Here is a 23,583-nt window from a genome sequence, read left to right on the forward strand (position 1 = left end):
GTGGGCACTCTACGACAGTGTTCTTCAACCTTTTTGCACCCGTGGACCGGCAGAAAAAAAAGAATTATTTTGTGGACCGGCAAACTACTAGGACTAAAATTTAAAAACCCCGTTTCCGCCCCATCTCCGCGAGCTCGGTCCCCACAAATCATCTGATCCCATCCACACAAGCCTCAGTTATGATTTTATATTGAATGTATTTTATTAAAGTATAAAAAGAAACAATATTCTGTACAATTGTCATTTTATAAATACAAATAATTCAGAGCAAGGATCAACAAAACCCCTGTCTCCCCTCCCCTTCACATATATCCCCTCTACTATCAAGAAAACTGAACAAGCCAAATTATTACAGAATGCTACATAGAAATATCATGCTAACAGAATACTGCAGTCACACATGACAGGAATAGTTTTAGGGGAGTGCAACTAGGGCAACTGCCCCCTGGTCAGAGAGTGCCCTAAGCCAACTGGAAGCTAAAGAAGCACTGCCTGGGTTTTGCAGTCCCCAGTTATGTCTAACATACACCTTGAATGGAGAAACACTAGCTACGACCTCAGAAGAACGGGACTTGGGAGTAATCATCAGTGCAGACATGAAGGCTGTCAAACAAGTAGAGAAGGCCTCATCCAAGGCAAGGCGGATGATGGGATGTATCAATAGAAGCTTCGTCAGCCGTAAACTTGAAGTCATAATGCCACTGTACAGAACCATGGTGAGACCTCATCTGGAGTACTGTGTGCAATTCTGGAGGCCACATTACTGTAAAGATGTACTTCGAGCTGAGTCGGTCCAGCGAATGGCCACTAGGATGGTCTCCGGACTCAAGGGTCTCTCATACAAGGAAAGACTGGGCAAGTTGCGGCTCTACTCTCTAGAGGAGCGCAGGGAGAGGGGTGACATGATTGAGACATTTAAGTACGTCACAGGTCGTGTTGAGGTGGAAAACGACATATTCTTTCCTAAGGGACCTTCAGTCACAAGAGGGCACCCACTCAAACTCAGAGGAGGGAGATTTGGTGGTGACACCAGGAAGTATTTCTTTACAGAAAGGGTGGTGGATCACTGGAACAAACTACCGGTGCAGGTGATCAAGGCCACTAGCGTGCTCGACTTTAAGAATAAATGGGACATCCACGTGGGATCTCTACATGGGTCGAGCAGCACTCTGACTTAATGGGGTGGGACAGTAGAGTGGGCAGACTTGATGGGCTATAGCCCTTTTCTGCCGTCATCTTTCTATGTTTTCTATGTTTCTAACACCAGCTCTAGCGAGATATATATTTCAAATCTGATATATTCTAATCACAAAATAGAAATAAAATTATTTATTTCTACCTTTTGTCGTCTCTGGTTTCTGCTTTCAATCTTCTTTTCGCTCTCTTCCTTCCAGCGTCTGCCCTCTGTCTCTTCAATCCAGCATCTGCCCCTTCCATCCACTGTCTGTCCTCTCTCCCTTCCATATGGTATCTGTCTTCTTTCTATGTCCCTCTCCCCTTTCCATCCAGCTTGTGCCCCCTCTCTTCTTTTTACATGATTCATTCCAGCTTCACTGCTCTCTTCATTTTTATCTCTTCTACACCAGATCTATCTTCGTTGTCCCTCTCTGCTTATTTTTCTGCTGACCCCTTCCTATCAATCTCTCTACTTTCTCATGCCTGTGTCTCCCCTTCCCCTCCTCTAATCTCTCTGCCAGCTGTTTCCTTCCTTTTTTCATTCTCCCTTCCCTCCTCCTCCTGTCCAGCAGTAACTCTCTTCCCTTCCTCCCCTCCCAGCAGCATCTCTCCTCCATCTCCAGTAGCAGCTGTCTCTTTTTTTCCCTTGCCCAGCAGCTTCCCAGACTCCTTTCCCTCCTCCCCTCCCAGCAGCATCTTTCCTTCTTCCTCTCCAGTAGCAGCTGTCCCTGTTTCCCCTTGCCCAGCAGCTTCCCAGACTCCAATAGTGACTTTCTCCCCTCCCAGCAGCTCTCCTTACTTCCCAGCACAGTGATTCAGGAAGGCAGTCTCGGGTCCTTTGTTGGATCGCGCCACCTCTGAGGAAAGAGGAAGTTGCATCATCAGAGGCAGCCGTGACTCAGCAAAAGCCCCGAGGCTGCCTTCGTGAATCGCTGCGCTGGGAAGTAAAGGAGAGCTGCAGAGAGGGGAGAAAGCCACTGTCGGAGGCTCCCCAAGATCTCTCCGGCCCAGCGCAGACTTCAGCTATTGATCTTGCCGGCCTTGCGCGGTCCGGCAGGAAATTGAAGGGAGTCAATCTTGCCGGCTCTGCGCGGACTGGCAAAAATTTCCTGCGGACCGACACCGGTCCGCGGACCGACGGTTGAAGAACTGTGCTCTAGGAGAACCTTCAGTCTTAGATGATCCCCTTTAACTCGCAGATTCCTAACCTGTAGCCCCTCTTCAAACACTTTCATACAATATAACATACCACTGTTTTTATTGTTATAAAATTTATAAATAAACTTGTTTAAAAAAAATATATGGTTCTTTGGATTTGTATGCTATTGTTTTACTTTGAAAGGAGCTGCTCTTTGCAGCTCCCAAAGAGGCTGCTGCCCGTGGTGAGTATCTAGGCTTATCTGAGCCCTGCTCTGCCTAAGCCATATGGGTGCCAACCTGTGTTCCCGCTAAGCTGCGCTGGGGTGCGCTGGCGCACAAAATATTACCTCGCAGCGCACAAGTTTCTCGTCACAGCGCACACAGTGTAGAGCACAGTTCTTCAACCGCCGGTCCGCAAACAAAATCTTGCCGGTCCGCGAAGGATTCGGTCCCCGCCGCAACGAAAGGCCGGCGTCAGCTGACTTGCAACTTCCTGTTGCAGTCGCTGTGCCGGGACTCCTGCCTTCGCCGGGACTCCTGCCTTCCACCGCGTTTGCCTCCTGCCTTGTCTCCGCACCTCCAGACCAGCAGCGGCAGCTGTGTATGCTTTTAACTTCGGCACAGAGCTGCCCCTAATCAATAGTTTAGCGCGGTTTCATAAGGCAGCCTCGGGGCCTTTGCTAGGCCGGCCCACATCGCATCATCGAAGCGGGCCGGCTATCAAAGGCCCCGAGGCTGCCTCATGAAACCGCGCTAAACTATTGATTAGGGGCAGCTCTGTGCCGAAGTTAAAAGCATACAGAGCTGCCGCTGCTGGTCTGAACTCTTGGGCCGCTGAAGGAGGGCCTGTCCTGGAGGTTTCCCTTCCTCTCGCCTTTACAGGTTCCTTTTTTCCACCTTTTTTTTTTTCCTTCAAACGGCAACGGGCCCCAGCATCGACATCAATCAAGTAAGTTCCACTGTCAATCAAGCGGTTCTGCTCGGCCAAAGCTTCCCCTGTGACATGAGCCACCCTCAGGGGAAAGAAAGTGACCCACAAAGGTGAGGGGAAGGGGGGCAGATGATGGAAGTTGGGGGGGGGAGAGAGAGAGAGAAGGGGCAGATGATGGAATGGAGGAGATGAGAGAGAGAGAGAAGGGGACAGATGATGGAAGTGAGAAGAAGGGAGAGAGAGCAGAAGGCAGATGGATGTCAGTTGAGAAGGGAGAGCAGATGCTGAATGGAAGTGGGGAAAGAACACATACTGGATGGAAGGAGGAGATAAATAAAGGGGGAAGAAAATAGTAAGATAATGGAGGGGTGAGGGAAAGGGGTGACAAGCTGTGTGTAGACACAGTGAAAAGAGGGAAACGGGACTAAATAGTAAGAAAGAATTTAATTTAGATGGAGGCAGAAAATAGAGAAGGAAGACCAGAGAAGAAAAGGGAAGAGAGAGCAGAGAATGATCAGATCTGAGTGGAGGAAATGAGAAGAGAGATATGCTAAAAACCACAGGGGGGAGGGAAGGATAGAGATGCCAGACCATGAGGGGAACAGAAGGAAGATGATGGATGCTAGACCAAATTGGGGGGTGGGGGGGGGCAGGAGGAGAGATGGCAGGAAAAGACAGACAGTGAATGGAAGGGGCAGATGCTGGACTGAAGAGACAGAGAAGGTTATCATGCTGCTGTACCGGGCCATGGTACGCCCTCACCTGGAGTACTGCGTCCAGCACTGGTACTTTAAGAAGGACACGGTACTACTCGAAAGGATCCAGAGAAGAGCAACTAAAATGGTTAAGGGGCTGGAGGAGTTGCCGTACAGCGAAAGATTAGAGAAACTGGGCCTCTTCTCCCTTGAGCAGAGGAGATTGAGAGGGGACATGATAGAAACATTCAAGGTACTGAAGGGAATAGACTTAGTAGCTAAGGCAGGGAGAACGAGAGGGCACTCTCTAAAGTTGAAAGGGGATAGATTCCATACAAACGTAAGGAAGTTCTGTGGTAGAAAGCAACATATTTATTTGGCTCATAACTTGCTGGCGCCCGATATTTTTAGCTCACAGTGAAAAAAGTTTGCTCACAACACCCGCCCGCTTAGAGGGAACACTGGTGCCAACCAAGTGAAATTCCTTTGAGGATCTTCAGCTAGTAAGAATACAGTACCACCTCTTTTTAAAGGACTGTCCAGGTGTCCGGACAACTTTTCAAAACCCGCCACTTTGTCCGGGTTTTGAAAAGCGGTTGAGATCGAGGCTGTGTCCGGAGTGCATCTACACATACGCAGATGTGATGTGGTGACATCATATGCATGCATGTGACATCAAGCAGCTGCAGCAGTGATCAGGCCTTTAAAAGCAGTTGCTATGAACAAGCTGTTTGTGGCCTACTCTGCCAGAGCATCTTTCTGCTACGCCATACTTTTTATATCTTTTTGAAGGTGCAGCCTCCAGAATTGTACACAATATTCTAAATGAGGTCTCACTAGAGTCTTATATAGGGGCACCAGTACCTCTTTTTTCCTACTGGCCATACCTCTCCCTATGCATCCTTCTAGCTTTTACCATCACTTTTTCAACCTGTGTGGCCACCTTAAGATCATCACATACAATCACACCCAACATCTCACCATAATTCCCTTATAATGTATGGTGAGCCCTCCAAAACCTACTATGCTCACCTATCTACCACCTTAATAGCCCTTATGGCTGCTGGTGGCAGTATAGTAGGGTTTTAGTGGGCTCACACTTTCCACTGTAAATGTAGTGGTTAGAGTGGGATTTGGGCCTTGGTTCCCCCCCTCTGTATGGTTCACTACTTTGTCCATCAAACTACTCCAGACACATGCTTGCTGCTTTTCTAGGATTTCCCATAACATGTGCTGCTGTTATAGAGACAGGTATGTACTGTTTCATTCAGACCTTTGAGGGATGGGAAGGGGTCAGTGACCGCTGTTGATGTTTGGGGGGGGGTCATAGCTTCATCCCTCAAGTGGTCATCTGGTCAGTTTGGGAACAATTATGGCCCTTGTTCACTTTTAAAACAAGTCTAGCTCCGGACGTCTAAATGGCATCCTGGACATCTCAGTAAAAGTTTGATTAAGGATGCAAGATGTCCATATGCTAAGCATGCCCTAAGCCTGCCAATAACATACTTCCAAGATGCCCCCTTGAACTTTGGACACAAAGTTCTGCAGACAAAAAGCCTAACAGGGCATCTAGAAAGTTGGTTTTGAAAATGACTACTTGGATGTCTTGTCCAGTAAGACGTCCAAGTGTAAGTTTATGCTGTTTTTTGGAAGTCTTTCTTTTTTGTTTATGGTTTGTTTATTTATAATCTGCCTTTTTCAAGGCAAAGTACAAAAGCACACACATAATAGTATTTCACAGACATTTAAGACATCTTACAAAAAATAAAAATAACAATATACATCATATTCAGCATAAAATCAAAATAAAATACCAGCCTGACAATAATAGCAATACCAATCACTTTTCCTATATCAAGAATCAATCTCAAGCAACCTAATACAACTCAGATTTTCACTGACCGTCTCATTCTGAGTATTTCATACAACAAAACATGTCTTTTCAATAGTTTCTTAAAGGCATCCACATTTTTTTGATATTTAGTATAAGACGGGAGTCTATTCCACTCTTTCGGACCACAATATGATTATGCCCCCACTCACAGCCTGCAGGCTCAGCTCTTTTTTTAATGAAATCGCCAGGTCATGTGCTGCCGAGCGCAGCTTTTGCAACCCAATGTAAGGAAATACACTGTCATCAGATATCGCGGGGCATACCCTTGTATACTCAGGTAAACCAGCAGTAATAGTTTATACTTAAATCAGAACTCAATTTTCAGCCAATAAAGCTTAATATAGTAATCTATTACATGTTCATTTTTCTGGAGCAAGAATAACACCCTGATAACAGGATTTTGTGCTATCTGTAACAATTTCAACGATCACCTTAATGTTATGGTATGCTGTGGCTGCCCGCTTCTCAAAAGATCTTATTTGCTTTGTTAGATGCTTCCTGATCCTGTGCCAGTCTCTACTGGACTTCGGGCTTACTCGTTTTACTCCTTGTCATGGTGTATACAGTATATATGCACACAGACAGCATTGTACACAAGTGTACACACTCCCCCTCTCCCTTTTTACTTAACCACGATAGCGGTTATTAGCACAAGGAGCCGCGCTGAATGGTCGGCGCTGCTCCCAATACTCATAGGAACTCTATGAGCGTTGGGAGCAGAGCGGAGCATACAGCGTAGCTCCCTGCGCTAATGACCGCTATTGCGGTTTAGTAAAAAGGGAGGGAAGGAGGGGACGACTGTGCCTTTTGCTTAATTACTATTCAGATATCGACAGATTCCTGATGTTGGCATTACTGCCGAAACATGGCCATGTTGAGATTTAAAGAAACAAACAAACTGACTTTATAAATAAACTGTTTTTGCCTTCACATCTTGGATTCTTTGTTTTGTTGGACTTCACTTCCTAGATTTTCTATAACACCATGTCTAATTGCTGGGAAAGCCCCTAACCCGCTCATGCGCCTCCCATGGTCACAGCCCCCTTTGGAATTGTGAGCTAAGAAATTTAAGCATGCATATTATAGAACAGTGTGTAGGTCAGATCCCCATGTAACTCCTAATTACTGCCAATTACTTAGCACAGTGACCTGTAATCCATACTCAAAATGGAACACCTAACTTTGGGTGACATATACAGAACCTGGGGATATGTGTATTTTTGTGAACATGTGCAAAGAGGACAAACGGGAAGGGGTAAAACGCGGACCTCAGGGACCTGACGGACCTCGTGGATCTAAAACCGCACGTCCTTAAAAATCTGAGGCCCGTGTCCGAGCCACTCGTAGGTTCTGTCTCTTACAAACCTCTATGAGATTTTAGCGTTGACAGAAACTACGAGTGGCACGGACACGGACCTCAGATTTTTAAGGACGTGCAGTTTTAGATCCACCAGGTCCGTGAGGTCCGCGTTTTACCCCTTCCCAGGACAAAATGCTGCAACCCAATGTTATTTTGTGTTTTCTGGTGCTTTGTGCTATTTTTCATGTAAAGTACACCTTTCTGAAGTCTCTTTGCATTTTAGTGCCTGAGGCCCTAGGTCTGGTAACTGTTAAGTTATATATTTTTGCCTTTGCTTCAAAATATTTGAACATCTTAATTTTGAATGTCTTGCCTTCCTGAGTTGTTTTGACAGTTGCCCTGTAGTATGTGAGATGCAGTTCTTTACCTCTTTGGTTGTTTTTTAAAACTTTGAATAAAAACAAAGCTTTATTTAACACATTCATACAACATTGATAAAAGGAACACATCAAAAACTACTCCCCAAATCCCTCTTTCAGGTTTGTTTGTGGGTTTTTTTGTTAATGTGGTTGTGGGAACCAGCTCTGTGGATACTTGGGCATTCCCAATATTGAACAAACTCTGTGACCCAGGAGGGGTAATTTCCTTTGGGTTTAGCACCCTCAGTCGTTTTGGAAAGTTGATTCCTGTGTTTGCAAAGAAAAAAAACAAAACATTCCGGCAGCAGTCATGAACAAACTGCCATTATCAATGTTTCAACCCTTGGGTATTGGGATTTGGTGATTCCAGATAAATCTAATATAATACAGCCCTAAGCGCGCATGCGCACTCCCACCTGCGTGCTCCCATTTTCCGTGCGCTGAATGGACCCGCAGGTAGGAGTGCGCATGCCGTCTGAAGGATGTGAACTGGCCAGGGCGACATCAGCGTGGGCCGGAATGGACTTTAATTCCTGCCTCCCAGGCTTCTCCTCCTGCTCCTGGGCCCGTGAAAAAAACCCCAAAAAAACCCCAGAGCTCGCTTCGGGTCCAGCAAGGGCTGTGGGTCCTGAAACCTTCCAATTCAAGCAGCGTCTGCAGCACTCTACACATGCTGCTTCGGGGCTTTCTACTGCCCTGATTTGCTGGGCAGTAGAAGGCCCTGAAGCAGCAGTGTGTAGAGTGCTGCAGACGCTGCTGGAATCGGAAGGTTTGTTGGGACCGCAGGAAGGGAAGGGGGGGGACGGTAAGGGACTAAGGGAGCCGGCCAGACCACGGGAAGGGAAAGGGGGGGGGGGTAGGGGAAACGCTGCCTGCTGCACAGGGAAGTGGTGTGGGGGGAGGGAAATGGAGGGGGAGGGAATGCTGCTGTGGCTGCTGCACAGGGAAGTGGTGGGAGAGAAATGCTGCTGCATAGGAGGCAGGGAGAGAGACAGATAGATAGAAAGAAAAGAAGAAAGACACAGGGACAGGGAGAGACCCAGAAAGACAGACAGACAAAGGGGGCCAGGGAGAGAGACAGACAGCGGGAGGGAGAGAGAGACAGAAATAAAGACACACAGACATATATTCTAGCACCCGTTAATGTAATGGGCTAAAATACTAGTGTTGATATAAAGATTTACTCCCATCAAGAAGGATCGTTTTCACCAGAAGAATCGAGCTACTCTGTTGCAGCCTTCTCTCTTCCTTGTTTTTCCTGGATAATCTGACACATTAATCATCCCGAGATTGGTAGTGTTAAAGAGTCGGAGTATTCACCTATACTGTATGAGCTATATAACATATTATGTATCTATTAACCAACATTGGATGCCGGATTATTGGGGGGGGGGGGGAATCTGTTTTGTTTTAATTGAAAAAGCAACAGTTACAAAGAATCTAATGATACATGAATTCTATTTTATATGACAACAAGGGAGATTCCTCCTCCCTGTATCTAAGGTTGAGCTGGGGCTTCTCAGTAATCCAGCCCAGGGAGGTGGCTGAACTATTTAAGTTTAGGGAAGTTTCTGTTGCCAGACGGCAGAAGCGGATCAGTGGATGCCACCGGGACCTCTGCTAGTGGCCAACGCTGTTCCCTCTTTCCCGGGCGCCAGGATGTACAGGGAGGCCGGAGGCTACAGACGGGACCGGGGGAGACTCCAGCAAGAGCAGCGGTTCTCTGAGGACAGCAAGCCGGGTAGCGAGGGCCCCAGGGAGCCGGCAGAAACACAGCAGTCCACCTAGTAGGTGCAGTGAATATACGCTAGTCGTCAATACAAGCATGTAAGCGCCTTAAAAATCTGAGGTCGGTGCCACTTTTAGACTCGGCTTCTGACACTTTAGCTCTGACGGATCCTAATGCTTTTGTTCCTCCCTATGCTGAGCCTAAAAGTGGCACCAATCTCAGGGCAAAAGTTTTGCCACTTTTAGGCTCAGCATAGGGAGGGAAAAGTATTAGGATCCGTCAGAGCCATAACCTCTGCTGAGACTAAAAGTGGCGGGGTGCTGGGTTAGTCTATTTTGGGGAAGGGGGTAAAAAGCGGACCTCGCGGATCTAAAACCGCACGTCCTTAAAAATCTGAGGTCCGTGCCACTTTTAGACTCGGCATAGGTAATGGCTCTGACAGATCTGACGGATCTTAATGCTTTTCTCATCCTATGCTGAGCCTAAAAGTGGCAAAACTTTTGCCCTGAGGTCGGCGACACTTTTAGGCTCAGCATAGGGAGGGAAAAGGATTAGGAACCGTCAGATCTGTCAGAACCATAACCTATGCCGAGTCTAAAAGTGGCAGGGACCTTAGATTTTTTAAGGACTTTAGATCCGCGTTTTACCCGTTCCCCCTGCACAGTGAGTATTTACAGTACCGGCTGTCAGGCACCTTACACAGGGAGTCCAGTGCCAGCTCCAGCTGTTAAGCTCCAGCGCCACCTGTCGGCCGTTTTTTACATCCCTGCGGCTCCACTGCTAGCTGCCACATTGTGATCTGTGCCTTCTGTTCCTACATCGATGCTAGTTCATTCTTCAGATGTATCTGTATGACCTGAGCTGCTTGACGTATATGCCTATTAACTACACTGCACTGTCTGGTCTGTTCCTTTTGACCTGTCGTGGTAGTTTTCAATTTATTATTATTAGACTAATGGCTCGCTACTTTAGTTTCGTTTCAGTTTACCTGAAGAGTTTAGGAGTGGGAAAGTTTCTCTTTCCTGCTTGTAGGAGCGGTTGTCACACCCCTAGGCGATCTGAGCACTGCCCTGCTTCTAGGTGGGAGAGGAATTTAATTCCACTTTCCGTTTCGATTCTGCACTGCTTAAACTAAAACTTCAACCCGACCGGATTTCCATTATTAGCACACAGAAAGCACCGAAGGACCCAAAATCTGCCACTAATGACCAATGGGACATATAAACCGGGGCCCCCAATGACCTGTCATGTAAAGTTTTCATATATGCTCGTATATATAATTTTTGCAAAACTTTCTGCCTTTTCTTTAACCGGGCTTATTTGCATAAAGGTTCCTGGAGAAAATTAGTGCATTATTTCCACAAATAGGGCTTGAAGTACTGATAGAAAGACTCAAAATGTATCACTACCCTGCCAGAATGAAAATATCAGAAACAAGGTGGCTGGCTCTCTGTTTAAAAAAATTATGGGCCTCTTTTACCAAATAGAGCTAAAAAATGGCGTGTGGTAGCCCAAAGCAGTTCTTTCTCACATGCTGAGGCCACATTTACTGCTGCCAGCAAAAGGAAGATTTTTCTTTTTTCCCCAATAAAGGCCATGCAATAATTTTCCCATTAACATATGGCTATACCCACGTGAGCCCTTATCGCCACCTATTTTTAATGTGGTAAGAGTTCACGCACTAATGCCTTGCTAATCAGCATGCAGCAGTGCACACATGCTAACAGATTAACATAGCCATGTCCACTATCCATGCCAAACATGCCCCCAGTGCTAAAAAGTATATTTTATTTTTTAGTGCATGGCCAAAATAACTGCAGGATGCCTGAGCACACCCACAATAGTGCATTTTAATCTGCGGTAAACAGTGCATACATACTGCAGCTTAGTAAAGGACTCCAAAGTAAAAATAAATTATCATTCTAGATTGGTCACAGGTATGACTTTGCTAATTTGATAGCACGAGGGCATTGAAATTGTAATGCATGGGATCACAGGGAAAACTGGATGGCCCGTGCAGGTCTATCTGCTGTCATTTACTATGGGGGTCTTTTACTAAGGCACTTTAACCAATTTAGTGCGTGGTAAATGCTAACTTGCCCATTATATTCTGTATTCTGTGTCTTTGGAGAAAAAGCTCAGTAAATCATAGTCTACAGGTGCAGAGATCATCTGAATCTATTTAAAGGAAAATTGTAATGACCTTTGAAATTTATTGTACAGATGAAATAAACAACTTTATCTCTTTGCAGTAGTGCCAGTGGATATGTCTTAATCCCAGCAAATGAGACCAGAAGAAATGAGATTCAAAAAAGTAAGTAAATTAATTGAGGCTTGAAAATTTCAGAGAACAGCATTTTAAAAAACTTAATGCATTAAAATCTGTAGAATGGGTGCGGCTTTGTGATGGACATGCTTATTACCAGTCTTGCATTTATTTATTTATAAAGTCTTATTCTCCAATCAAAAAATGTTTGAAGCGGTTCACACACACAAAAAAAGCAATATAATAAAAACATTTTAAAATAATTTGTGCCATCAGCAGTAAAAATCTCAATTTATGCCATCCGTTCTCTACACACTAAGGGCCCCTTTTATAAATCCGCAGTAGTGAGTCCCCCGTAGCAAATGCAGCAAAACTCATTCAATTCATATGAGCTTTGGTGCATTTGCTACAGGAGAATCATTATTATGGCTTTGTAAAAAGGGCCCTAAGCCAAGACTCAAATCATGCTGGAAAATGGAATTTTAGGGCCTAGTAGAGAGGATGGGACTTGACATGCTGCTTTTTCTGTGTGGTTACAATCAAATTGGTTTACATATTTAGACAGGAACTTATTTTGTACCTGGGGCAATGAAGTGCTAAGGGCTCTTTTACTAAGGTGCACTAGCGTTTTTAGCGCACGCAGGAAATTACCGCGTGCTACACTTCTAGAACTAACGCCAACTCAATGCTGGCATTAAGGTCTCGCATTTGGGGCAATGTAGCACATGCTATTCCATGCGTTAAAGCCCTAGTGCACCTTAGTAAAAGGAGCCTTTTATGTCGCTATTGCTCAGATGGCATGAGAATAAGAACTTTTAGTGTGTGTGTGGTAACTTTTATGACAAGGGAAACATGCTTTGAGTACCTGAATAAATTCATGTAAACCGTTTTGAGCTCCCTTGGGAGGGCTCTTTTGAACCACACAAGTCGCCAGAATTGGAATACAAGTGTTTTGTGCCAGACTCCAGAATGACCTCTGGGTGAGATTTTTTTCCCAAAGTCACAGACCCAGGCTGGATCCCCAGGCCTGGCACAATCAATGTACACATTCAACAGATTAGGGGCTGAGGAACCAATCCCTAACTATTTCAAATCAAGGGATTTTGAGGTTAAAATAAAACTAGATAGTTCTTCTTTACCCAACGTGTGGTGGACACCTGGAATGCGCTTCCAGAGGATGTAATAGGGCAGAGTACGGTACCGGGGTTTAAGAAAGGATTGGACAATTTCCTGCTGAAAAATGGGATAGAGGATTACTACACAGGTCCTGGACCTGTTGGGCCGCCGCATGAGCGGGCTGCTGGGCACGATGGTCCCCAGGTCTGACCCAGCAGAGGCATTGCTTATGTTCTTATGTTAATGGTATAGAAAATTGAATAAATAAAGAAAATGTCCTACACCTGTTGGATGAGGGGGGAGTTTAGACTTCATGTTTAACTAAAAACTGCTATTCAATACTGTGTCAGACTAAAGGTCTGTGAGGGTCATGTATCTAGTATGTCAAAAAGATAATGCTTGTACATGTGGTGTATCCCAACTGAAAAAAGGTTAACATCATTGCCCTGAAGCCTCAGCAGTATTTAGGATGGGCCACCTGGCCTTTCTGAACCTGGGGAGGAGGAGGGAGTCAGCAGTGAGACAAAGACTGTGTCTGAATTCAAGAAAGCATGGGACAGGCACGTGGAATCTCTTAGGAAAAACAGGAGATAGTGGATGCTGCAGATGTGCAGACTGGATGGGCCATTTGGCCTTTATCTGCTGTCATGTTTCTATATTTCTGTTGCAGCTTAGTAAAAGAGTCCCTGAGTGATCTGGTTGGCTGAATGTCTGTATAATTTGAACTTCTGTGAAGATATCTGAGTTTTGGCTTTGAGCCACTGTCTATTGCCTGTAATTTACACTGGTGCGCTTAGCTTACACATTGGTATGAAATTGATCCTACTCACAAGCTGGGGGCATTATTTCAACACTTTTAGGTCTGCTAATTTTATCAAGACTTTGGTCCTGATTTATTAAAGGTTTTCTACTGTTCACTGCCTCTGGAAATAACCTGGCACTTTGAATATTGACTTTCATTTAGTGAATAAACAGCTGCAACCTTGACAATTTCTAATTGTTTTTATTTACATTTAGTTGTCTGGAAGCCAAGTGCATTAATGTCTTGCACACACCTGTTATGTTTGGAGAATTTAATAGCAGAATCTTAACTATGATAGGCAGGAATCAATTTTCAGATGTTATGCTTAATTATTTTCTTTAATTTCTGCTGTATGTATTAATTACTTTTCTTTTGGTTTCAGTTGCCAGGAAAGAACTTGAGAACTTGGAGAGATGGAAAGAAGAACACAGACCAGGTCCCATTAATTTGGCTCCCAAGAGGTTGGGTAAGCACAAGGAAGACAAAATTGAAACTGGGGGGAGAAATCTACATGCCTTTTTTTCTTTTATATTCCTGTGTAAGAAGGTAATTCTATGGGGGACCAAGTACACATATAAATGACTGGAATTACAGCATATATGCATTTATACATACAGATGAAAATCTAATCTAATAATTAATTTCTATACCGCATAGCCAAAAAGTTCAATGCAGTTTGCATAAATTTTTAAAATACTATACAAAAGGATCAGATTAGTTAAATAGTAAACAGATGAGTTTTCAATTGCTTTCTAAAATCATAATAAGACTTGGAACAAAGTAACAGGGGTTTTAGTTCCCCGTCCCAGAGAGCCTCTTGGTAGGCAAAAAGGCGGTAATGAAATTTTTTATACTGACATCCTTTTGTTGAGGGAAAGCTAAACAACCTAAACTTTGCAGGTGTTTGGATCCAACAATAGAAAATGAATCAAAAAGATAAGTGGAAGTCATACCAAAGAGAACTTTATAACAAAAACACCCAAACTTAAATTTAACACAAGCTTCAATAGGTAACCAATGCAATTCTCTGTAAAAGGGACTGACAGGATCATACTTCTTCAAACCAAAAATTAAGTGAACCACAGCATTCTGGACTTTTCTCAACCTTGAAAAATTATTTTGAATACCTGCCAAAAGTACTATATTGCAATAGTCCAGCTGACTCAGTACCAATGATGAAAAATGACTGTTTTCTGGCTTATACCTAGTCTATAAGTATAGTTAACACTGATAGCATATACTGTACAGGTAGGCATTCATATGGAGGAAGTCTGGACAGAGTGGACATTAATGTGTATAGAGTATAACATATTAAATTGACTAATGAGTTCAGAAACATCAATAATTGGACTCTAATAACCAATTATTGATGCTAATTGGCAGTCTTAAAAATTTGCATGTGCATCCCATTCCATACTATTCTATAAAGCACAGCAACTAAGTTCAGTCATGTATATCTGAAAAGGGGATGTGTCCAGGGGGCATGTCAGGGGTGTTTTAAAAACTTGCGGTTTTACAGAATTAACCCGAAGTGTGCCATTATTTACACCTGCTTTTAGCATGCTTAAGCATGGTGACCAGAAGTTAGACACAGGATTCATGTTGAATGTTATTCTATAAAAGGTGTGCTAACAATTCAGTGTTATTAGAAGAGCCACTACATATATATCAAGTTTTTTATTATCTTCATCACAAGTCACACTTTGTAGCATCATCGTGCGATATCAGCTAAGTTGCTCATTGTTTTCATCACAAGTTACACTTCTCAGTATCATTGTGCAACATTAGCCCCCATTTTCCAAAAACACAAAAGTGGTTTTTAGCCCAGGCCGGTGTGCTGAATTTTCTGCGCTGCTCCCGATGCTCATAGAGTTCCTATGAGCGTCGGGAACAGCGAACAGCATTCAGTGCACCAGCCTGCACTAAAAACTGCTTTCACGGTTTTGTAAAAGGGGGGAGGGGATAGCTTAACTGCTCGACTTTGGAATTGCACTTATAATCAGGACCCCTGACGAAGGCAAAGACACCGAAACACGGACCATATTGGGTCTGGTAGATGTTGATATCTCTAAGAACAATTGGTGGCTTGTGCAACTTCTGATATACTGAGCTTTAATGTTTTTATATTTGGACTAGTCTTTAAGCCCGTTACATTAACCGGTACTAGAATAGATGTGTCTGTCTGTCTGTGTTTCTTTATCTCTCTCTCCTTGGCTGCTGTCTGTGTCCTTCTGTCTGCCCCCAGCACAAACCTCCCCCCAAAGAAGCCCCCTTTCCTTCTCGCTAACTGTCTCTCCATGACCTTCTTCTGTCTTCCCCCCCAGAGCAAAGCTGTCTGTCCCCAGCACACCTCTCCCCCAAATCAGCCCCCTTTCCCTCTCCCTATCTCTCCATGGCCCCTTCTGTCTCCCCCCAGCACACCCCTCCCCCCAAAGCAGCCCCCTTTCCCTCTCCCTGTCTCTCCATGGCCCCTTCTGTCTTCCCCCCAGAGCAAAGCTGTTTGCCTCAAGCACACCCCTCCCCCCAAAGCAGCCCCCTTTCCCTCTCCCTGTCTCTCCATGGCCCCTTTTGTCTTCCCCCCAGAGCAAATCTGTGTGTCCCCAGCACACCTCCCCCCCCCAAAGCAGCCCCCTTTCCCTCTCTCTATCTCTCCATGGCCCCTTCTGTCTCCCCCCAGCACACCCCTCCCCCCCAAAGCAGCCCCCTTTCCCTCTCCCCCTGGCCCCCTGTATTGATCCCCTTCTTACTCTCCCTCCATCTCGGCGTCTTCTGGCCTGCTCCTCTTCAAAGCAGCCTGCGATCATGGTGGCTGGCTTTAGCGAATCTCGCAGGCCACTCTCCAACTCGGTAGCACGTTCCCTCTGACGTGATCCCGTGCGTCAGAGGGAACGTGCTACTGAGGTTGGAGAGCGGCCTGCGAGGTTCTTTAAAGCCGGCCATGATCGCAGGCTGCTCTGAAGAGGAGGATCATTGGCAGCGGCAGCGGTGAGCGAGGGCGGGAGGTGTGTTCCCTGCCGCGGACGCGGGCAGGGAGAGAGCTTGCCTGTGCTTCCAGTTGGTGAGTGAAGGCGGGAGGAGGGGAGTGGCCAGAATGTTCCCTGCTGCCGGATTCTAAAATGGAACATGGCCATGGATCACACACCACAGCGGCAGGGATCACGCTGTTTTAACAGCGCCTGCGCCAGTAAGCTTTTATTATATAGGATATTTCATTTGCATAATTTTTTTTATTTACCAACAGTTCCTGTGACATCCAGAGATTATTGTTTCCTTTTGTTTTGCTTTGAACTCACCAGCTTTGTTGGAACATAGGCTCTTTTTTTCGTTTGTGGTTGCTCTAACTAAATAATATTACACGAAGCTATAAATTGATCCACTTGTACCCATTCTACAGCATTCAGGATTTTATAGACTTCAATTATATCTTCCTTCAGCCATCTCTTTTCCAAGCTGAAGAGCCCTACGATCTTTACTCATACGAGAGGAGTTCCATTCCTTTTATCATCTTGGTTGTTCTTCTTTGAACCTTTTCTAGTTCCACCATATCTTTTTTGAGATAAGGGCATTCATTGTTAAATGCACTCTAGGCCAGATTCTATAAACAGCACCTAAGTACGCCTACATTGTAGGTGCAGCTTTGCGCAGCTGTCAGTCAACCACATAGCAGCATTTATATGAGAATCACACCTAGCTGGACTTAGGCGTCGCTAGGAATCCATGAGGTAGTTGCCGATATATTTGGCAGGCTTTACTTGGCCTAATTTACCAATGCCTATCTTCTATGCCTAGCGACTGCTAATTAAACCACACCTATTCTCTGCTCTTAATCACACCTACTTTTCAGGTAGGCATTGTGAGGCATTGTGAGGTTTCACGCTGAACTCTTAATTGGTAATTTAATTTTTTTTTTTTGATTGGCTGAAAACTGGCACAGTCAATTACTATGCCAATTTAAAAAAAAAAGTTTGTGGATTCTGAAGTTAGGTGTCGCTAGGCATCTTTGATTAGGGCACCTAGCAACAACTAATGTAGGCTTCCTATATAGAAGAATCTGACCCTCTGTGCTTCTATATGCTGGAACATCCCCTTTCACTTTCTTAGTATTATCTGAAACATTCTGCCACTGTTCAGGGTTCAGAGGAGAGCGACACGTCTGATAAAAGGTATGGAAAACCTTTCATACGCTGAGAGATTGGAGAAACTGGGACTCTTTTCCCTGGAGAAGAGGAGACTTAGAGGGGATATGATAGAGACTTACAAGATCATGAAGGGCATAGAGAGAGTAGAGAGGGACAGATTCTTCAAACTTTCAAAAAATAAAAGAACAAGAGGGCATTCAGAAAAGTTGAAAGGGGACAGATTCAAAACGAATGCTAGGAAGTTCTTCTTTACCCAACGTGTGATGGACACCTGGAATGTGCTTCCAGAGGGCGTAATAGGACAGAGTACGGTACTGGGGTTCAAGAAAGGATTGGACAATTTCCTGCTGGAAAAGGGGATAAAGGGGTATAGATAGTGGATTACTGCACAGGTCGTAGACCTGTTGGGCCGCCGCGTGAGTGGACTGTTGGGCACGATGGACCTCAGGTTTGACCCAGCGGAGGCATTGCTTATGTTCTTATGTTTTGATATTAGGCCCACAGAGGCTTGGCAACACATTAATGTACAGTACTATATGAGGAAAACTAATCATTGCAATTATTTTTAGTGCTAGGTTATGCCAAAATTAACAAGTGCTGTTTAGTTTTATAGTACATGTGGTGACCTTATATTTTTTCTTAATGGTAATATATTTGTTTTTCTAGGTGGAACAGAGACAGAGGCGAGTGCAAGACAAAAACAGCAAAATAATCTCAAGCTATCTAAGTATCAGCAAAAGGTTAGAACACATTTACACATCTTTTCAATGCAGAAGAAATCTGGAATAAATTCTAGTGGGATTTTGCCTTAATGCCTAAAGGACAAAGGTTCAAAAAACTACCAAGAGAAAAAGGTAAACCTCTGATTCTAATCAGTTATTTTTAGGCACATTTTCAGCTGAACTGAGCCAGCAAGTTTTTCAGCTGAAAATTCGGCTAAATCTAGGGCTGCTTTTACAAAGCCGCGCTAGGGCCTCAACACGCGGAATAGCACGTGCTAAATTGCCAGGCGCGCTAGCCACTACTGCCCCCTTTTGAGCAGGCGGTAGATTTTTGGCTAGCGCGCTATAGCGTGCGCTAATCCGGTGCGTGCACTAAAACTGCTAGCGCAGCTTTGCAAAAGGAGCCCCTAATTTTCCTTCCAGGAGAGTTTGAGGGTCTTCTTCCTCATTCTAAAACAATGTGCCCTCAAAATCCCCCATTTTCACCCCAAGGTGAGCTGACAGCAATTTTCACTCTTGTTACCTACTGGCTTTCAACCCAGCATTGCTCTGACAGTCCGAGTTCGTCTGCTGGTGTGACTGGGGAGATTCTGGTGGGTGGTAGCGAATGGACTGACAATAGTTTTTAGATGGAAGAAAAGGGATGAGAAATAGAGAAGGTTAATAGATATTGCTCTTTTTTCAAGTACTGGAAGAAATGGAGAAGCCAAGTATCAGAACATAAAGAATATTGGGGATTATGTTTGAAGGGACATTGTATTTTTGGTACTGAGGTCTATCATAAATTAGTTCAGCCATGGCTGGTCAGATTTAAAGGCCCTTTTCCTAAGAATTCCATGTGCTAATGGAAATTATCATGCACTAAGATCCCGATTCTATAGAAAGTGCCTAATGTTAGGCGCCTAGCTGATCCAGGGTCATAAGAACATAAGCAGTGCCTCCGCCGGGTCAGACCATAGGTCCATCCTGCCCAGCAGTCCGCTCCCGCGGTGGCCCAAACAGGTCACCTGTCTGAATCACCAGAAGGGGCCCCTTGCCACCTTGGTTTCCCATTTAAGTCTTATCTTCCCATCGAAGTCCTAACCCTCCGGTCTTGCACATGCACGACCTGGTTGGGTTTCTATACTTTTTACCTGGATACCTCTCTCAGTATCCCATGATCCCTATGTCCCTCAGGAATCCGTCCAATCCCTGTTTGAATCCCTGTACCGTACTCTGCCTGATCACGTCCTCCGGTAGCGCATTCCAAGTGTCCACGACCCTTTGGGTGAAAAAAAACTTCCTTACATTTGTTTTGAACCTATCTCCCTTCAGTTTCTCTGAATGCCCCCTCGTACCTGTTGTCCCCTTCAGTCTGAAGAATCTGTCTCTATCCACCCTCTCTATGCCCCTCATGATCTTGAAGGTCTCTATCATATCTCCCCTGAGCCTCCTTTTTTCCAGAGAGAAGAGCCCCAGCCTATCCAACCTCTCGGCGTATGGGCAGTGTTCCCAGCTTAATTTTTGAATTAGTTTAATTGGCTCTGTTAATCAGTGCAGGCTGATGTTAACAGCACAGCAGCTGTATAGTTAGCATGGGCTAACTTCTGTATTAACTGTAAAATCAGAATGGGATGGACAGTGGACAATAGACAATGGGGATTGTTCTTCACAGTTAACACACTATGGGCTAGATTCTGATAAATTGTGCCCTCGCTGGATGGGCCATTTGGCCTTTATCTGCCATTATGTTTCCATATGTATGGTAACAGTAAAATTTAAATGCAGCTTAGTAAATAGGGGGCCTTAATGCAACTGCTCCTGTTTTTACCACTGGCTCATCTTGTCCCCTAGCTCTGTGCTCTATGGTTGCTAGGCAACCTGCAGCAAAGGGGATGGTTTTATAACTGTACAGATGGTTAAATATCACACACATAGTTTCCCCTCTGTGGGTACTGTTCATGTCTCAAAAACAAAAATGCATACCTTCTTTTTCATAAATTTCTTCTATCAGAAAATTAAGTACCGGTATGGAATTTGAACTTAATCCCTTGCTTTCAAATGTAAGAAAGAAATGTTTGAGCTATAACATAAAAACTTAGCATAAGAAAAACCAAGTTGAGGCCAGCATCCTGTCTTGGACAGTGATTGATTAGGGTTAGAAATACCTGATAGATCTCAAAAAGCAAAACCCATTTCTCTTAGCTCATTTCCAAGAATAGAATATAGCTTTTGTAAGTCTACGTGGCCAATAATTCTTTTATGGACTTTTCCTCCAGGAACTTATTAAGACATGGTAAACATCAGGCTCCTTTAGGTTACCATAGGAGTCACAAACCTGCAATATTTCAGTACTCTCGCAATACATGAATAAGTCAGTTTATGATCAGCCTCTCAAGCTATGTTAGTTATAAAGCCTGGGAGCATTGGACTGCTAACACATAGCCTGATGCCCCTGGAATGCATCTTGAAGGGGCTGGGCATTAACATATGCATTCCCTCCTTCCCTCTGAGGGCATTCTGAACACAATCCTCCTTTCTGAATCTGAAGTCCTAACATCACAACACTCTCTCTTCTCCCCTCCCCCCCCCATAATTCACCTATCACAAATCTCTACCCAAAGAACCCCCTTCCCCAAAGACCTTCCATCCTCCAAGAGTCCCCCTTCCCCTGGTTTTATCTGTAGAAATTCCTAGTGCCTAGAAGTATCTGGGCAGAAGCAATCCCCAGACACTCCTGCCTCTGCTGGTGCTGAGTGCAGAATAATGCATGTGACCTCTTACAGTAGTCTCACAATACTACCACTAGGGGTCGCCAACAACATTTTGAACCTGGAGCAACTGAGGTCTGTATCCCTAGAAACCAGAGACTTCTACAGGTAGGCATGGGGATCCTACAGGTATGTGGGAACTCTTTAGGTGGGGGGTTTGGGTTTGTGATGGGATGCTCTTTGGTAGGATTTGTGATGAGAGATCTTCAGAAGGAGAGGTGTTGTGTTTCCCCCTTCTACCATCCCTTCAAGACCCCTTACATGAACATATCTATTAATCCTCAGCTCCAAGATGTGGCCCAGAAGCATCGAGCCACGGGTTAGCAGCCCAATGCTCCTGAACAGGAAAAATAATGCCAGATTTTAAGTGTCATTTTTCAGGAATAGTGCAGCTTGTGGTATTCACTTCAAGCTGCATTATCTGATTTACATAATGAGGTATGTGGCATACATTTTCACATTTTGCTTCTCATTATTATACATTATATTAATGTGTTTCCCTGTAAAAGTCTGTTACTACTAATATATTTGTTGATCCATCTCAACTTGTAACTACTAAAATTGTTGAAGCAGGTAACTCACCACTGCCTCAGGTTGAGAAAACACAGTGAGAAGTCTGTAGACTGGTGTTTACCTAAATATATCAAATTTTAATTTAATACCCCTTTTAGTTTTATTTTCCTACTAGTTTTATTTTCCTGAATTGTGAAATTTGGTAATATTTAACAGCAACCCACTGACTCTATAAAGGGCACTCAAAATTGGATGTTGATATTTGGGTGCCAATCCAAGATGTATGCCCAGTTAAACTGGCTAACATGCCAATTAGGGCCAGATTCTGTAAACAGTGCCTAACTCAGAAAGTGGCTAGCAAAGCGGCACATACTGCAGGTCAGTCAAATTAGGTGCCGTTTGTAGAATCACGCCTAGTAGTGCCTCAATCGACTTAGGCACCAGTAGGCATCATAATTTGAGGTACCAGTATATTAAGCCAAGGTTTTCTAGGCCTAATATACCAGTGCCTGGCATAATGCCTACCGGTGCCTAACTCAATCCATACCCAAACTCCACCCCTAACCATGCCTACTTTCTGTGTAGGTACCTACTTTCCGTGTAGGTACCTCATTGTAAATGCTTACTGCAAGGTCGTAGGCACCTCCAAAGTTGGTTACCTACTGGCTAATTATTATTTTTTAATTGTTCTGTAATTGGTTTTGAATGGTGCTTTCAATTAGAGCCAATTAAAAAAAATTAAGCTAGGCACCTACATCAGTAGGCGCCTTTTATATAGAATCAATATTGGTGCCAATAATTGGGTGCTAATTGGCACCAATTTGGATTTGTGCGCAACAATATTCACTGAAATTCCGTAGCACGTAACCCAAAAGAGGGCATAGCCATGGGAGGAGCATGGGTGGGTCAGGGGCATTCCTAAATTTGTGTTTAATGTTATAAAATACTGGGGATGCATGCCCAAATTGTGCTCCAGAAATTAGAGAGATATTCTATAAACAATGTCACAACATAGGGTGCCCTACCAGTGCCTACATTAATTGAGAAATGGTATTTAAAATGGCGGAAAAACAGTAAAAATAAAGTGCTTAAAAAAAAGGCACCGGAATCACGCCTATATGGGCGCTCTTTGGTATTTAACGCCACCATGGGCCATAAAGTGCCTACGTAGGCGTGATTCATGGCCTAGATAGGCACCAGAAATGTAGGCCCAGAAAACCCTGGCCTACATTTCCAGCACTTACCATTCACAGAAGTGCAGTCCTCTATAGGGTGCTGTCGCTTGATTGACACGCGATTGGTGGCTACATTTTAGTTGGCTGCCAATATCGGCACCCTATAGAGAATCCGGGCCTTAGTTTCAGCAGGTATAAGTCCTGTTGCCCAAATTTGGGCTCCAGAATAGTCACCCAATGGAATTCTATAATGGTCGCTTATCTTTGAGTGCCAATATTTTTGATACCAATTTTTGTGCTCCGTTTATTGAATGTAGCCCCATATTTTTTTTAAATGTTTGATCTCTTGGATTCTTGCTTATGGAAGACTTGTGAATGTTGGAAATTAATGTTCAATTTCTATGATTTTCATTTCTTTCAATTTAACTGATTAAATTTAAGGAATGCGTCCTGACTATATTCTCTAAAACAAACCTTATATTAACGTACGCTAAGGGGTGTGTAGAAAGTTGCCCTTACATAGGTTTTTCCCATGCGCTGAGGCTATTTTTATTGCTGCTGGAAAATGGCCAAGCTTTTCCATTTTCCAAATTAATGGTCATGCGTTAGTGTTGCCATTAGTGCGAAGTCATTACCAGATATTATCGCATGAATCCTTACCGCTGATTAGCACAGAAACACCACTCTCCACTCCTAGGCACAACTCTGCTAGCCTTAAAATAAAAGAGGGCTTTTTCCAAACCATCATTCATTTCCACATACAATTGGAGAGTTTTGCTGATGGCTATTGATATGCCTCTGCTGGAGTGCAAACGG

The 23,583-nt window shown here is 44.2% G+C and overlaps 1 protein-coding gene across 1 annotated transcript in view; it reads left to right on the forward strand.

Annotated features, from left to right (window-relative positions):
* The first annotated feature begins 9,159 nt into the window (after positions 1-9,159).
* The window catches only part of EPSTI1 (epithelial stromal interaction 1), a 74,995-nt gene continuing 60,571 nt past the window's right edge, over positions 9,160-23,583 (forward strand). The window contains exons 1-4 of the mRNA XM_033949955.1: positions 9,160-9,342; positions 11,537-11,598; positions 13,851-13,934; positions 18,274-18,347. Coding sequence (XP_033805846.1) covers positions 9,215-9,342; positions 11,537-11,598; positions 13,851-13,934; positions 18,274-18,347 — 348 coding nt within the window. The 5' untranslated portion in view covers positions 9,160-9,214. The remainder of the gene's footprint in view (positions 9,343-11,536; positions 11,599-13,850; positions 13,935-18,273; positions 18,348-23,583) is intronic.

The sequence above is a fragment of the Geotrypetes seraphini genome, chromosome 6 (genome assembly GCF_902459505.1).
Source record: "Geotrypetes seraphini chromosome 6, aGeoSer1.1, whole genome shotgun sequence".
NCBI classification, from domain to species: domain Eukaryota; kingdom Metazoa; phylum Chordata; class Amphibia; order Gymnophiona; family Dermophiidae; genus Geotrypetes; species Geotrypetes seraphini.